Consider the following 14,660-nt stretch of genomic DNA (forward strand, 5'->3'; position numbering starts at 1 on the left):
ATCAGATCCTTAGGTATAATTTATCGTTGTGAAACACTGAACAAATTAGCAGTATATTACTCTCTACAACTCCCTGTGAGGTAACTGAGTTTTACTGATTTAGGGATGAGAAACAAAGCACACAGAGTTCAAGGATTTGCCACAGAAACAAAACGTAAGATAGATCTCTCAGTCTGTTAGTTGACCTTTTTAGCACAGGGCATTTTATTCCAACATAATTATGCCCATTGGCTCAGATATGAACTTGCTTTATTCTAAGAAATGTAGATTACAATCAGAGAAATACTTGAATTCAATTTATTTCTTCCTCTCCAAGGAATAAATAAAAAATGAGAACATGTTTTAAAATGGATCTTGTAACAGTCCTTTTAACTACAGCATCTCAATTCCACGTTTTCTAGTATTCTTCCTAGCAAAGAAGCACAATGGAACAGTCAGTTAGTAAGTCTGAAGAATAAGAATGAAGGTAAAATTTTTTTACCCTGTACATGTCCCAGCTTCTTTCAAGCAGAAAATCTGTCAGTGTTTAATTTTTACCAACTACTATTCCCTGATAGGTTCCTGGGTGACAAAACGGTTAAATGGGTGACTACTAACTGAAAGGTTGGAGGTTCAAACCCACATACAGGAGTCTCGGAAGACAGGCCTGGAGGTCTGCTTGCATAAGGTCACTGCCTTGGAAACTCTAAGGAGCAGTTCTACTCTGCACACATCAGGTCGCCACCATGAGTCGGAATCGACTTGGCAGCTACTAACAACTATTACCTGGGAAAGAAGTCCAGACGACACAGTTCACAGTCTCATAGCTATTGTTACCATTCCTATTCAGCAGGATGAATCAAAATGGCCCAGCTAGCCCATTACATCCTTTTAGAAAGTCTTTTCTTTCAAAAGGTTTAAACACACAGTTAACAAGTAAAGGTTTTTTATTCTGTTAATTCCCTGAGGAGCTGACATCTGCCAACAACTCAGTCTTCAGTCCTAGGCAAGAAAACTAGATCTACGCTGGTCCAAAATGTTAGTATGAGTTCTTGATTCACATTTAAAATTACTACTTCAATAACAAGAATTTATAATTATTACTTCAAAAACAAACTCCAAGACTTAGAGTCCACAAAAATTTTAAGTCTAGAACACTATTATCTATCACCTGGTGGTATAAATGGTTAATGTGCTCAGCTGCTAACTGAAAGGTTGGAGGTTTGAATCTACCTGGAAGTGCCTCAGAAGAAAAGCCTGGTGATCTGCTTCTGAAAAAATCAGTCATTGAAAGCCCAGTGGAACAGTTCTACTCTGACACACATAGGATCACCATGAATCAACTTGACAGCAACTGGCTGGTATCCAACTCCTCCATATAAACTGGAGAAAATAAAGACCAAAAAGGCCAAATGGCTCACCCAAATCTACACTTCTAGTTAATGGCAGAAGGGGGAAGAGAACCCAGGTTTCCTGAGCCTATTCTCCCCCCCTTTTCAGTTGCCTCTCCTTCATTTTTAAACAACCTTTTTAAACATTTTCAGGTCAAATTTATTTGAACAGGAGTTAGGAAATGAGAATGTAATGGGCTGGATGGTAGCCCCCCAAAAAGATATGTCCATATCCTAACTTCCCAAACTTGTGAATACTGTATGACAAAAGATGTGATTAAGTTAAGGATCTTGAGAGGAGTTTATCCTGGATTTGCAGGTGGGCCCTAAATCACACGTATCTTATAAGGCAGGGACAGAGAGAGTTTTGAGATATTCAGTGGAGGAGACGTTAAGACAGAACACAGTGAGATGTGGCCACAAGCCAAGAAATGCTGATAGCAACCGGGAGCAGGAAGAGACAAGGAACGGATTTCCCCATAGAGCCTCCAGAGGAGTTCAGTCCTGCCACAGCCTTTATTTCAGACTTTCCTGGCTTTCAGAACTATGAGAGAATAAATTCCTCTTGTTTTAAACCACCAAATCTGGGATAATTTGTCATAAAAGCTACAGGAAACTAATACACAGGGAAATTGAAAAAATCACAAAACTGGACATACATAACGTTAATTACTGATTTGAAAAGAACTGTGCTTCAAGCGATGCAAAGAATGCCCAAAATGTTCACTCCCTCATTCCAAAGGGTAAACTGAGGCAATTACAGGCGCAGTTTGGAAAAAAAAAAAATTGGCAGACCTAAGAGAAACTCAAATAGGTCTAATATTTACATAGCTGTGAACAAGAACAGTGTAGGTTTTTCCCTAAACACGCTCACTGGTAGAGCTCCTGGACAGACTAAACATAGGCAGCAGTTGTCACTGTGGGTGTTCTGCCAACACAAGTGTAAAGTTGTCATCAGAAATGAATCCGTGGCTTCAAATGGCTTACAGAAATCCAACAAATCTGTATCTTGGACTCTGTGCAAGCCAGCTCTTCTCAGGATGACCTGGACTCCTTCCCATTGGTACAGTTATCAATAAAAGCCATCCTTTATAAGCAGGGAAGGGAAATCAAAGTTTATGTCAGGGAAAAAAGATGATTGCCCAGAGTCCAAGTTCATGGATAACAATGCGTAAATAGTAGCCATACAGAATCAGTTACAGGTGATATCTCCCACTGTCACGTATAACTTTTAAAATCAATACCCACAGCACAGCTTAAAAACAGACCAAATAAAAGGATCAACAAAACCTAAAATGCTTTAACAGTGGGGCGTTATTAAACAGGTCATTCCAACAAAACATGGAAATCATGCTACATGGTTAAATTTAACTCCTCAACAAAAACATTAGTCTTTGTCAGAAGCCTCTGTATCCTGGATACCTTTTTCTCTTTTCTAGAGCTACTTTTAAGGGCCCTGAGTCTCCAGAATTTTCCTAAACATTTAACTCCAGTCACTTCAAATGTATGTTCCTTCTATTTCCCAGCTATCATCCTGCTGTTCTCCTACTAAGAAAATTCCAGGTTACTTTTCAGACAGACCAGTGAAGACATGTGATTTTCCCTTTTAGTAAACAATTCTTTAGGTTTTGCTGCAACAGTACGACTCTAAATTCTAAGCACAAGTGCTTTAAATCTAACTTTTCTAATACAGGCTCAACTCTTTAAATTAGCCATTTAAATTTCCCCACCAAAGACAAATGTCCATCAGATGTATTAACTATCATACTGGAAGTGAATTCACAATAAAACAGGCAATTTTTACTCATGTACCATGGAAAAAGGTTCTGTAATCTTTCAAAGCAAAATACACCAATAAATACATCAATTGAGGGGATCGAGATGAAACTGTGTATAAATCTGAGTACCTGGGGCTAGAGAGAGCGTAATCCCCTCGGAGAATATATAAGGTGGCACAATTTTGTATTCTTAAGTTCAGTGTTTTCGTTTTTCCTAGAACTGTGAGTCTGTACAGTGGTAGGCTGTGAAATCAGTTCGGTGGAAACTGACCTGCGTTTAGAAAATGAAATACTAGATTGCAGATGAGAAAATATCAGAGTGCTTTGCGCATGTAGTTGTTTACTGAAACTTTCTTCAATCTGTGTACAGGGTCAGTGCAAAATGTATTTCTTACTGAGGGTCTAAGTCAAAAAAGTTTGAGACATTGATCCAAAAGAATCCCAGGAAAGGAAAGAGAGCTAAATCAGATGAAAATGCAAGAAGCCTCTGAAGCAAAATCTACCTTCTTCAAAAACATATTTGTAATTATTTTGGGAAGCCAATACAAGATGCAGTCAATATGTTTGTATTGAAAGCAATAGTGAAAACTTAAGCCACTCCCTAAACACTTCATCTGCTCCCTTCTTTAATTTTGAGTGGGTAAAATAAAATATTTTGAAGAGATAATCAACTCCAGCATCTCTCATTTTAGAACAACAGTTTTCAACACTGGTGGAGATTTTGCCCCCTCCCCATCACATCTGGCAAGGTCTGGAGAAATTTTGGTGGTCAGAACTGGGGGTGGGGAGGAGCATAGGTGACTTGCTACTGGCATCTAGTGGATAGAAGCCAAAGATGCTGCTGAACATTCTACAATACACAGGTCGGAAAAAAAACACACAACAACAAACCTGTTGGCATTGAGTCATTATGACCCAATAGGACAGACTAGAATTGCCCACACGGTTTCCAAGGCTGTAACCTTTGAAGAAACAGACTGCCATGAAGCGGCTGGTGGGTTTGAACCGCCAACCTCTTGGTTGGCAGCTGAGCTCGTAACCACTGCGTTACCAGGGCACGCGCAGGACAGCCCCCCCACAATAAAGAATCATCCAGATCAAAATGTCAATAGTGCTAAGGTTGAGAAACCCTGTTTTAGGTCAAGATTGTACTCTTTCTAAACCTAAATAAATTGGGGACAAACACCCTAAACTCAGCTCACTTCAGTTCTTACAAGCTAAGCAACTGCATCGTACCATATCTACAGATAGAATTATAACTTTGTTGTTTTGCAAGTGCCAGAGAATGTGAAATCTCTGTTCATTATGAGTTCAAGGAAAATAATTTTTCATTTTGGGGGAGCAGTAAGTAGGAAAAGTATCTAAAGTGTACCTCATATGCAGTCAAGTTTATCACCATACACTACCTAGTATTTTTCTCTCGACTTAAATAAATCAGTGAATAATAAAGCAGTAAAGAGTCTGATACAGCCAATATGTAATGAAAATTTATATATTTTTCCAAAACATCCTGGAATAAACATTGCTTCATAGATGGGTCCTGTTTAAAAAAAAAAAAAAAAACTAGAAGAAAATATAATGAATAGGCAATGAGGTATCCAGGTGATGTATGGGTCTTCCTGTCCCCAACACCTAAATATAACCCTCCTTAAGCAGCTTCCTTCTTCTCCATATTCAGACATCGTCAAAGGAATAACAAAGAGAGACTAAAAATCTTTAAAAGTGTGGGAAGAAAAAAAAGGATATAGGGACAAAAATTCCTCAGAGACTAAGATATAGGCATTAACCAAACCCCTTGCTGTCAAGTCGATTCTGACTCATAACAATCCTGTGATCCTATTAAAAAAAAAAAAAAAAAACTAGTGTGATCCTATAGAACAGAGTAAAACCACCCCATAGAGTTTCCAAGGAGTGCCTAGTGGATTTGAACTGCTGACTTTTTGGTTAGCAGCTGTAGCTTCTAACCACTACGCCAGCAGGGTTTCCAAAATATAGGCATCGGAGACATAGAAAAAGCTTGTAAAGTGCTTAGCACATACTAAGTCCTCAAAAAAAGTTACCTATTATTTTCACACCAAGAATCACTTCAGATAAAGGTCTGCCTTGAGCATTATGCCCTGTTAAGAATCACCTATATGGGATCAAAGTGACAACAGCAACTTAAAAGATTAGATAAAAACCTTAGGATGCAGTGAATTTATGTTGAGAGAGGAACAACTCAAAGAAGGGGCGTGAGAACAAGTTGCACAACTAGAGGAATGTAACCGATGTCACTAAATTGTACATGCAGAAACTGTGGAATCGGGGTATGTTTTGCTATACATATTCACAACAATAAAATATATTAAAAAAAACTAAAATCAGAGCGCTTACCTCTAAAAACAAAAAGACTCACCTTAGTTCTTAAAGGAAAAACAAGACTCTTTAGAGGTGTAAGAAGGAAAGAAGTGGTGAGAAGTACCTGAATTACAATTGGAAACACAAAAAGAGCTACCTTTATTTTTCATTTAATCTTAATCACAATTATCCCTCCAAAGATTTAAATATTACAATTAAGATCTAAGTGCCCACTGACCAACCCAACCCACCTCCATCCCACTATATCCCTGGAAGTAACACTTTGCTGTGTACCTTTCCACAACTTTTTCTGTGTATTTACAGACAAATCTATTTGTCCATAGAAACGTGCATAATTTAGATTTTCCTCTGATGCCTGTCCAGGACAGCGTACAGAAGTTTCCCGTTCGTTTTAACAGTCATCTAAAGAAGCTAGTTGCCCAAATCAAAATTTCTCTCCTGCTTCCCACAAAACCTAGTGTGATGGATGGTGGGATGTACCGATGTGGGAAAAAATGCCAAATTCAAGGCTTTCCTACCAGGGAGGTGTATGGGATGGAGGCTCAAGGCGCCGTTACAGAAGTCATTGTGGATAAAATATCCACTCCCACACACCGTCACAGGCTTTGAATTCCCCTCCTTACAACCCCAAATGTAAGACTCCTTCTCTTGGAGCGCTGATTGGACGATTTGCCTACTGGCTTCAGATTTGGTCCATCCATTTACCGCCCGACTCCCGCATTCCCAACTGGGGTCCGATCCCCGCTTCTCGGATGGAGCCCAACCTATCGCGCGCTTCGTGCTCATTGGTTCAGTAAGCCGCTACTCAGGAGGGGAAAACCCGCCCCCCACATTCCGAAGGCCCAAGGACCTATCAGTCGGTGGCTGAAGGCAGACCCAATTGGCCTATAACCTCGCCAGTCACACGCTTGGGTTGTACAGCTCCGACGAAGCCACATAGATTAAAACATCCCGCCCCCTACTCTTCTATTGGTTGGGCCAAATCGCCGCTCCCCCTCCGCTATCCCCCACCTCGCGGTCCATTCATTTCACACAATAACGGGCCCAGCTGAAATCCATTTAAGACCTCGTACGGGTAGGCAAGATTGTCTGGCACTTACCAGCGATCGAGAGTGATCACTCAGGCTAACGTCTTTCCTGTTCCTCTGTGGCGAGGCCGGACCACAAGCCACCGCTGCCGCCGCCTTCTGCGCAACGCCAGCCGCCCGCCAAAACGGATCTTTCCCTGCGCCTGCGCGACCAATCCTGAGACCGGACCCTTTCTCCGCCCATTACGCCTGCGCATCTCCCGCCAGTACGCAGGCGCCGTAGGTTCACCGCCTCTCCCACCGCCATTTCACATGTTCCAAGTGGCAGCTGGAACTTCTTAGTGCGCCTGCGTAAACTCACCGTATTTTTTTTTTTTTTTAACATGCGCTGTGTAGGTAGTCTTCACCCCTCCCACCCGAAAGATTTTGTAACAGTCTAAATTCTTATCTAACGCACAAAAGTAAGCGTGCTTTGAAAAGGAATTGAATGTAATATTTGAAGAGTGGAGCGTCCAAAAGTTTAAATACGCTTAAGTACCTTCAAATATGAATGATAGGTCCGCTAGCCAATCAGACTAGTTAAGACATCACGACTCAGTAACCAATGAACTACAAGGGGTGGACACTGCGTAGACCGCCCAAACGGATGACGTTTCATAGCAGTGCGGCACCATAGACCAATAGTAGGAGGAAGCTATTTCAAATGTCCAATCAGAACTAAGAAGGGGCGGTGTCTACCAATGCCGACAGCGAGGAGGCGGGATAAAAAAGAGAGGCCGTAGGTAGGCTGGCAGATACGTGCGGTAGGTTACTCCTTTCTGCTTGTGGACGCCGCCGAGGGAACATCGTTAAGTAACCTCTTCTTACTACCGTCATGTCTAAGTCAGAGGTAAGCTACCCTTATCAACTTCATTTTGTTCCTCTTCCCTTCGTGAGTTCCGTAGATTTCGGCTTCGTTTCATCGCTCGAATTAGCCCATGCGGCAGTTCCTTCGGCCGCTGCCAGGGCTTACCCCTCCCAAAGTTGGAGTCGCCATTTTGTCCTCGTCGTCGCCATGAGGCCGCCATCCGGCAACCATTCGTTATCAGGCCAGGCTCTGGTTAAGTCCGGCAGAACTCTACGTCACGATTGATCTGTTTTTTCCCTTGATTGCATGGGCAAGTTTGTTTGTTTGTTTGTTTTTTTAAAGTTTCTAGTATTAGGTTGGCGACATACTCCTCCCGCCAAGTCCTATTGTTGCGCGTGCGTTTTAAAGCGCGTAGGGGCGCATGCGCTTGAGCTTGAGCTCTCGCGGATATTGCAGACTCAACACAGCGCCACCCCTGATAGGGAGAAGCACGTGGCTTGGAGCAGCCAGAAGGAACAATAAATGCTATGTACGTTGTTGCCTAGTTTTATGTGTCTGAACGGGAAACTGAGTATCGTTTTATAGCCTAACTTAACACCTGTTTTCCACCATTAGTCTCCTAAGGAGCCCGAACAGCTGCGGAAACTCTTCATCGGAGGTTTGAGCTTTGAAACAACGGATGAGAGTTTGAGGAGCCATTTTGAGCAATGGGGGACGCTCACGGACTGTGTGGTAAGACAAAAGGGTAGTAGTAAGACCGCCTTGGCTTGTTATTTCCGTAGTTCGTGTTTGAATGTAAAGATTGTTGATAGGATTGTAGTTTGGAAGGTATGATTTTGTTAATGGTTTGATTCTTCAGGTGTTCTTATAGGGTCTCGACTCCCCACAAGCAGTACTGAGAACTTAGAGGGCTTTGTAGTTACCCTACTATAAAGTTTTCCGTTTTCTTGCTTAACGTAGGAGTGATGATAGCTTCTGGGATCTTAGCATGTGCTAAGTGAATTAAATTTTTCAGGTAATGAGAGATCCAAACACCAAGCGCTCCAGAGGCTTTGGGTTTGTTACTTATTCTACTGTGGAGGAGGTGGATGCAGCCATGAATGCAAGGCCACACAAAGTAGACGGAAGAGTTGTGGAACCAAAGAGGGCTGTCTCACGAGAAGTAAGTTTTCTCTTTTAGCTATTTGGAAATGTGCCACTAAGTGGGTTTTAGTTTTTAATTTCATGTTCTCAATTTGGGGGTAGCTTTTGCTAAATAATTAAGTGGTGTTTTTCCTATTAAGGACTCTCAAAGACCAGGTGCCCACTTAACTGTGAAAAAGATCTTTGTTGGTGGCATTAAAGAAGACACTGAAGAACATCATCTAAGAGATTATTTTGAGCAGTATGGGAAAATTGAAGTGATTGAAATCATGACGGACCGAGGCAGTGGCAAGAAGAGGGGCTTTGCTTTTGTTACTTTCGATGACCATGACTCCGTAGATAAGATTGTCAGTAAGTATTAGATGACTGGAGCTTACTAAGGATTCTAAAATTCACCTGGTATTTGGAACCTTAAGGTTTTGTTTTCATTTTTTAGTTCAGAAATACCATACTGTGAATGGACACAACTGTGAAGTAAGGAAAGCCCTGTCAAAGCAAGAGATGGCCAGTGCTTCATCCAGCCAAAGAGGTGTGTTTGTTGCTCAGTTAAACCTTAAGGGTAATAGTGAGTAATCCAGTTTGTATGGTCTGACATGATTAATTTCTTAAGGTCGAAGTGGTTCTGGAAACTTTGGTGGCGGCCGTGGAGGTGGTTTTGGTGGGAATGACAACTTTGGTCGTGGAGGAAACTTCAGTGGGCGTGGTATGTGTGATTGTAGTTTCCAGTAAACTTGTAGTTTAGTTACCCCAGGTTAACACCCATTTTGCAATCTATGATAATATGTAACTAAAGAGCTACTGCTATCAAGTTCAGTACTATTCTTCTAACGCCTATGGGTCAGTAGAGATGCCCCGTGGGGTTTCCGAGACTAAATGTTTCACAAAAGCAGGCTGGTGGATTCCAACTGCTGCTGCAAAGTGCTTAACCACTAGACCCGTTTTATTTTTAAAAGTTCTTCTGGGTAATGAGTGAAATCACTGATTGGCGATTTGTTTTACAAAACAAAGGCTGCCGTTTAAAATTTAACTTTTTTCAGGTGGCTTTGGTGGCAGCCGTGGTGGTGGTGGATATGGAGGCAGTGGGGACGGTTATAACGGATTTGGTAATGACGGTGAGTATGGTTTTTTGGTTCATTTGTGGGTTTTTTATATGTATAAGGAACATGCAGGCAGTCTTCCGTTATCCTTAGAGTAGATTAGTAGAGACTAAAATTAGTGCATGGGAAGCTCAATTCTCACCATAATATGCATGCTGTGAGCAGGCTTTAGCCATTGCGCTTGCACAGATACTGATCATTGAATACTTTTGTCTTATTGAGAAGAATTGTATTCTTGTAGGTGGTTATGGAGGAGGAGGCGGTCCTGGTTACTCTGGAGGAAGCAGAGGCTATGGAAGTGGTGGACAGGGTTATGGAAACCAGGGCAGTGGCTATGGCGGGAGTGGCAGCTATAACAACGGAGGAGGCGGAGGCGGCTTTGGCGGTGGTAGTGGTAGGTATCCAGTGATCCAAGTCTTTGGTGTGATAGCTTAGACTAGCCTTAGTTTGCCCATTATTTTGGGGCTTGATGCTCTTAGAAGCATTATGTGTTACAGTGCATGGTATTCAAAAGTAAATGGACTTGCTGTGCTACCTCCTAGCTTCAAGCTGGGGCCGCCTCACTCCCAAAAAGATGAGTAAGTGGATAGTGGTGTCTTCATTTGGGGTTAGATTAGCCTCCGTTGCAGGATTTAGCATCTTAACTATTCTGTTGGGATCTTAGGCACTTAGTTGATATATCCAAGAAACTTGTCTGCAGTGGTCCTAGGTGAAAAGAAAAAAAAAAGAAAGCCTTCAAGGCTAGAAACAAAGTTCTTAAAATTTGTGCTTTAAAACTTTTGACACTCAATCTTACGGCGATTTGGGTTGATAATCAAGCTGCTGGATTGTTCGACATAATGCTTTGCCTAGACAAGATGGAAATGGAAGAATTACCAATTACTGGAGCCACCTTTTGGGTGGAGCCACCCTTTGGGAGGAAGGCAAGCAAATGTCAAAACAGCCTTTTTCACTTGTAAACACTAACAGAACTGGGAACTGTGATCTTCCTCCAAGTAACAGACAAAGGCCCTCTTTCCCTTCCTAGGAAGCAATTTTGGAGGTGGCGGAAGCTACAATGATTTTGGCAGTTACAACAATCAGTCTTCAAATTTTGGACCCATGAAGGGTGGAAACTTTGGAGGCAGAAGCTCTGGCCCTTATGGTGGTGGAGGTCAATACTTTGCCAAACCACGAAACCAAGGTATTGTGTATGTGTAATATTGGCTAATTGTAGCTATAGTTAGTACACTGGTAAAGGGAGCACTTCCCTTGCAAAGTTAGGCAAGGGCCATTTTTAAATGTTCTCTTGAACTTGTGATTTACCGTATGTATCATTGTCTCAAATGAGAGAAAATTAGAGCTTAAATTTCATTTTTAGGTGGCTATGGCGGTTCAAGCAGCAGCAGTAGCTATGGCAGTGGCAGGAGGTTTTAATGACTGCCAGGTAAGTAAGCACCTTTTCGTGTTTTGACTTAATTTTTTTTATAATTGCAAATGAACCCAGTAACCCTAATGTAGCTGAGCATTGCAACATAGTTAATATAATTGCAGTAAAATTGTGGATGGATATTAAGTTAATATTCAGAATAGCAAAATTTGTGGGAAACAACTTGCTATTGGATTGTAGTCTTGAGTCTTAATATGTTTAGATTAACAACTTTATTCCATATTGTTCAACAGGAAACAAAGCTTAGCAGGAGAGGAGAGCCAGAGAAGTGACAGGGAAGCTACAGGTTACAACAGATTTGTGAACTCAGCCAAGCACAGTGGTGGCAGGGCCTAGCTGCTACAAAGAAGACATGTTTTAGACAATACTCATGTGTATGGGCAAAAAACTCGAGGACTGTATTTGTGACTAATTGTATAACAGGTTATTTTAGTTTCTGTTCTGTGGAAAGTGTAAAGCATTCCAACAAAGGGTTTTAATGTAGATTTTTTTTTTTTCACCCATGCTGTTGATTGCTAAATGTAATAGTCTGATCATGACGCTGAATAAATGTGTCTTTTTTTAAGTGTGCTGTGTAAAGTTAGTCTACTCTGAAGCCATCTTGATAAACTGGCCCGACAGTGTGAAGTTTAGAATTCCTTCAGGGTGATGCCAGGTTCCATTCAATATTTATTTACAACCTTAGAAGACTGCTTGGGGGCAGAGCGAAGCCATTGTCTTCAGAAACCTTGGTGTAGTTGAACTGACGGTTATTGAGTTGTGACCTGGAGTTCACCATTACAGTGGTCACCCAAGCAAAATTATGGGATTTATTTGGTTATAAAAATGATTGTTGGCACATCCTATGCAATATATCTAAATTGAATAACGGTACCAGACAAAACTAGATGGGATTGAAACTTATGTATCCATTATCGTGTGTAATCAATAAACGATTTAATATCTTGAATGATATGACAACTGTATGGATTTGGGACTGGCAGAGATTTGGACGTACCCTACCCACTATCCCTGAGCAATGTTGAATGCCCTTCCAAATTCTCGTTCAAAACTCTGCCAGAGAATAGAGACCAGCTGGCTAATGGCTACCCCTTAAGTCCACAGATTAGAAGCATTGGGAGAGACCTTTTTAGAATAAGACCAGTACCAAATTTTATTCTCAACATTAAGAAATAGGTTTACATTAAAGGAAAACTGCAGTTTTTTTTTTACTGGGTTGTGGTTGGGTGAATCTTTGTATAGATTAAGCACAGTTCGCTGGAAGTTTAAAAAATTAGTAACGGTAAAGAACATAGTTGTTAGCCATATAAATTTGTCTTAACTGCAGTTTTCCTTTAAATATGGCACAGGAGCACACAACCATCTTGAAGTGTTAATTGTATAGAAAATGATTCTTAAATCTTCGATTGGTTACTTAATATCCGATAATTGTTATTTGTACGTAGGTTCTTCTGAACCTTCATTTTGGTGCCCTCTCAATTTCAGTGCCATTGTACCTAGTAGTAATAGAGCTTGTCAATCAATAGGACTGTGTATTTCATCCCATGGGTGTGTTGCTTAAAGTTTGGGGAGGAGGGTGGAGGGGGGGTGGGAGGTGGTGGATGGGGGGGAAGCATGGATGATAGTTCCGTGGGTTTGGTATTGGCTGAGTTTGCAATAGCAGGTGAAACCTTAACTGTTGAGGGAGTTTGCAGATACCTCAGGACTCCTGACAATGCCTTTAAAGATCCAGGAGAGATGTTCAGCTACTAGGAACTGCTAGCAAGTAATAGCGCGAATGGCTCCGAGCTCAGACACTCTACAGCTGAGAGTAGACACTTGTGGTATGTGAAGTACAGATAAGCCAGGGGCAGGCACGGCTCGCTCCATGAAAGCTAGGAGGGAGTGAAGTTTCAGTGACCATCGCAAGGAAGGAGGCAGACAAGAGTAAGGCACACACCTGACTCTTAGGACTAGCAGTCAGAACCAGAAGGAAAGGTTTTATTGCTATGCTGGTAGGTAAGAACAGATTTTACTTACATCCATATAGTTATCTAAAATCCAATTTTCTGTTAAATGCTTCTTACTATATTGAGCCAAAAAAAAAACTAGTCCGGTTAAGCTGAACTTGGTTTTTCTGGAGATGAACTGTAAATCAATGCCCTAGTCTTGCTGGCTCTCAATTGAAAGAAGTGAGCACTTAAATTATTTCTACTGTAATTAAATTACTTACACTGTGATATATTTTTACCCTTTAATTTTGATTTTTACTTTCCTTTTACCTCTTAAAATAACGGCTCAAAGTAATGCATTACGATCTTTTCCCCAAAATGATTATGGGAGGGTGGGTGGGCCATTAATGGGAGGGGGAGGATTTAGCTTGAGATGGGATTTGGTCCAGAAAAAAAGCTAGTTCTAAAGGTTGTCTACTTTTCTAGGGAAGAATCTGCTACTGCAGGCTTTCGGCTCTATTAAAAAAAAAAAAAAAAGCAAAAAATAAAACCCCAGTAATCTCTTCTGTCCAAGCTAAAAGGTAAGTTTTGTTTTTTTTTTTTAATCTCAGTACTTCCATAGTGTGAAGTAAGAATGGCAAACTGCCTTTCAGAACCAAGAATGCTTTCATAATCTGGTCGTATAGTAAAACTATATTTCCAGGAAAGAGAATGGAGTTGTGGAATTCCTTAGCTCTGCTTATGTAAGTGCTTAATGACATTTTCTCCTTTTGCAGGAACATCCTTGTGAGGACAGCCTTTATCTGAGCTACTGTGCCCTTCATTCTCACTGCCATGCAGTTCATGTTAGCTGCTATGCAGTTGAAGTCATTCAGTTTTGTGAATGGATTTTTAATAAATTGCCTTCAATTTTGTTCCATGTCTGTTTCTCTTTTTTCTGTTTATGGCAAATGAGATGCTGCACATTATTTCCCATTTCAAGTTTGGGCATGATAATTAGTCTTGTTTAACAGTCAAAGCCCCTGTGCCCCTACTCCTTACTGGTGCTTCTTTGGAGCCTTAAAATTAGTTTGTCCCATCGCACATCATGGTTTTAGTGAAAGTAGGGAAACCAGCTCCAACTGTAGGAGGACCTTGGCCCAGTATAAGTAAGCCGTTAACTGTCTTGCTCCACTTGAGCATGTTACTTTGTTAGCTCCCCTGGCAATGGAAGAACAAGTTATAAAACAAGCTAACAGCTGTCATTGAGCGTCAGTGAGTCTCTTCTGGGAGTTTTGCTTATAAGCTGTTAAGTTCTGGAGGGGTATAATGGGTCTCATCATAGTGAACAAACTGTATTTATTGGCCAGCTGTTTCAGAGCCTTAAGGGGATGAGCGGACTGTAGAAGAGAAACCTTAGTTTCTCTAAGGTAATCATTTTAAATGCAGTTGCTTACCACCTTCAAGAAAGGGTCATCCAGCCTCAATTTTAAACTAGCAAAAGCTAGGTTCTCTTGTGATTATAAGGGGTCGGGGCGGGGGGCAGATTTGCCTCTATGCTAATGTGACATACCCCCTGTATAGGATTATGTTGTTCATGAGCCCCATATACCACTTGAGTGATTTCAGGGATCTCGGGTCTTACATGTTTCCAACAAGTTTGCTACAGAGATCTTGGTGAAGACTGGTGTTGCTCATTC

General features: G+C 41.2%; 2 protein-coding genes across 5 annotated transcripts in view; one reads left to right on the forward strand and one right to left on the reverse strand.

Annotated features, from left to right (window-relative positions):
• CBX5 (chromobox 5) overlaps positions 1-6,743 on the reverse strand; it is a 36,063-nt gene extending 29,320 nt beyond the window's left edge. The window contains exon 1 of one of the 2 annotated variants that reach the window (XM_049883338.1): positions 6,607-6,743. The gene's annotated coding sequence lies outside the window, so the exon portion shown is untranslated. The remainder of the gene's footprint in view (positions 1-6,606) is intronic. The other variant, XM_049883334.1, reaches the window with a different exon arrangement.
• Positions 6,744-7,316: 573 nt separating this feature from the next.
• On the forward strand, positions 7,317-13,895 carry HNRNPA1 (heterogeneous nuclear ribonucleoprotein A1). 3 transcript variants are annotated; one of them, XR_007517217.1, is made up of 12 exons: positions 7,317-7,423; positions 7,997-8,113; positions 8,397-8,543; positions 8,665-8,875; positions 8,961-9,053; positions 9,135-9,227; positions 9,562-9,636; positions 9,863-10,015; positions 10,649-10,804; positions 10,982-11,047; positions 13,468-13,562; positions 13,758-13,895. XR_007517217.1 is itself a non-coding variant. In XM_049883343.1 (11 exons), exons 1-10 carry the CDS (start codon positions 7,409-7,411, stop codon positions 11,035-11,037), a joined length of 1,116 nt encoding a protein of 371 aa, XP_049739300.1. In that variant the 5' UTR covers positions 7,317-7,408; the 3' UTR covers positions 11,038-11,047; positions 11,284-11,615. The 3 variants fall into 3 exon arrangements, 2 of the variants coding, with proteins under 2 accessions (XP_049739300.1, XP_049739301.1); XM_049883343.1 differs by lacking the exons at positions 13,468-13,562; positions 13,758-13,895 and adding an exon at positions 11,284-11,615; XM_049883344.1 differs by lacking the exons at positions 9,863-10,015; positions 13,468-13,562; positions 13,758-13,895 and adding an exon at positions 11,284-11,615.
• Positions 13,896-14,660: the final 765 nt, after the last annotated feature.

The sequence above is a fragment of the Elephas maximus genome, chromosome 4 (assembly GCF_024166365.1).
Source record: "Elephas maximus indicus isolate mEleMax1 chromosome 4, mEleMax1 primary haplotype, whole genome shotgun sequence".
In the NCBI taxonomy this organism is placed as follows: domain Eukaryota; kingdom Metazoa; phylum Chordata; class Mammalia; order Proboscidea; family Elephantidae; genus Elephas; species Elephas maximus.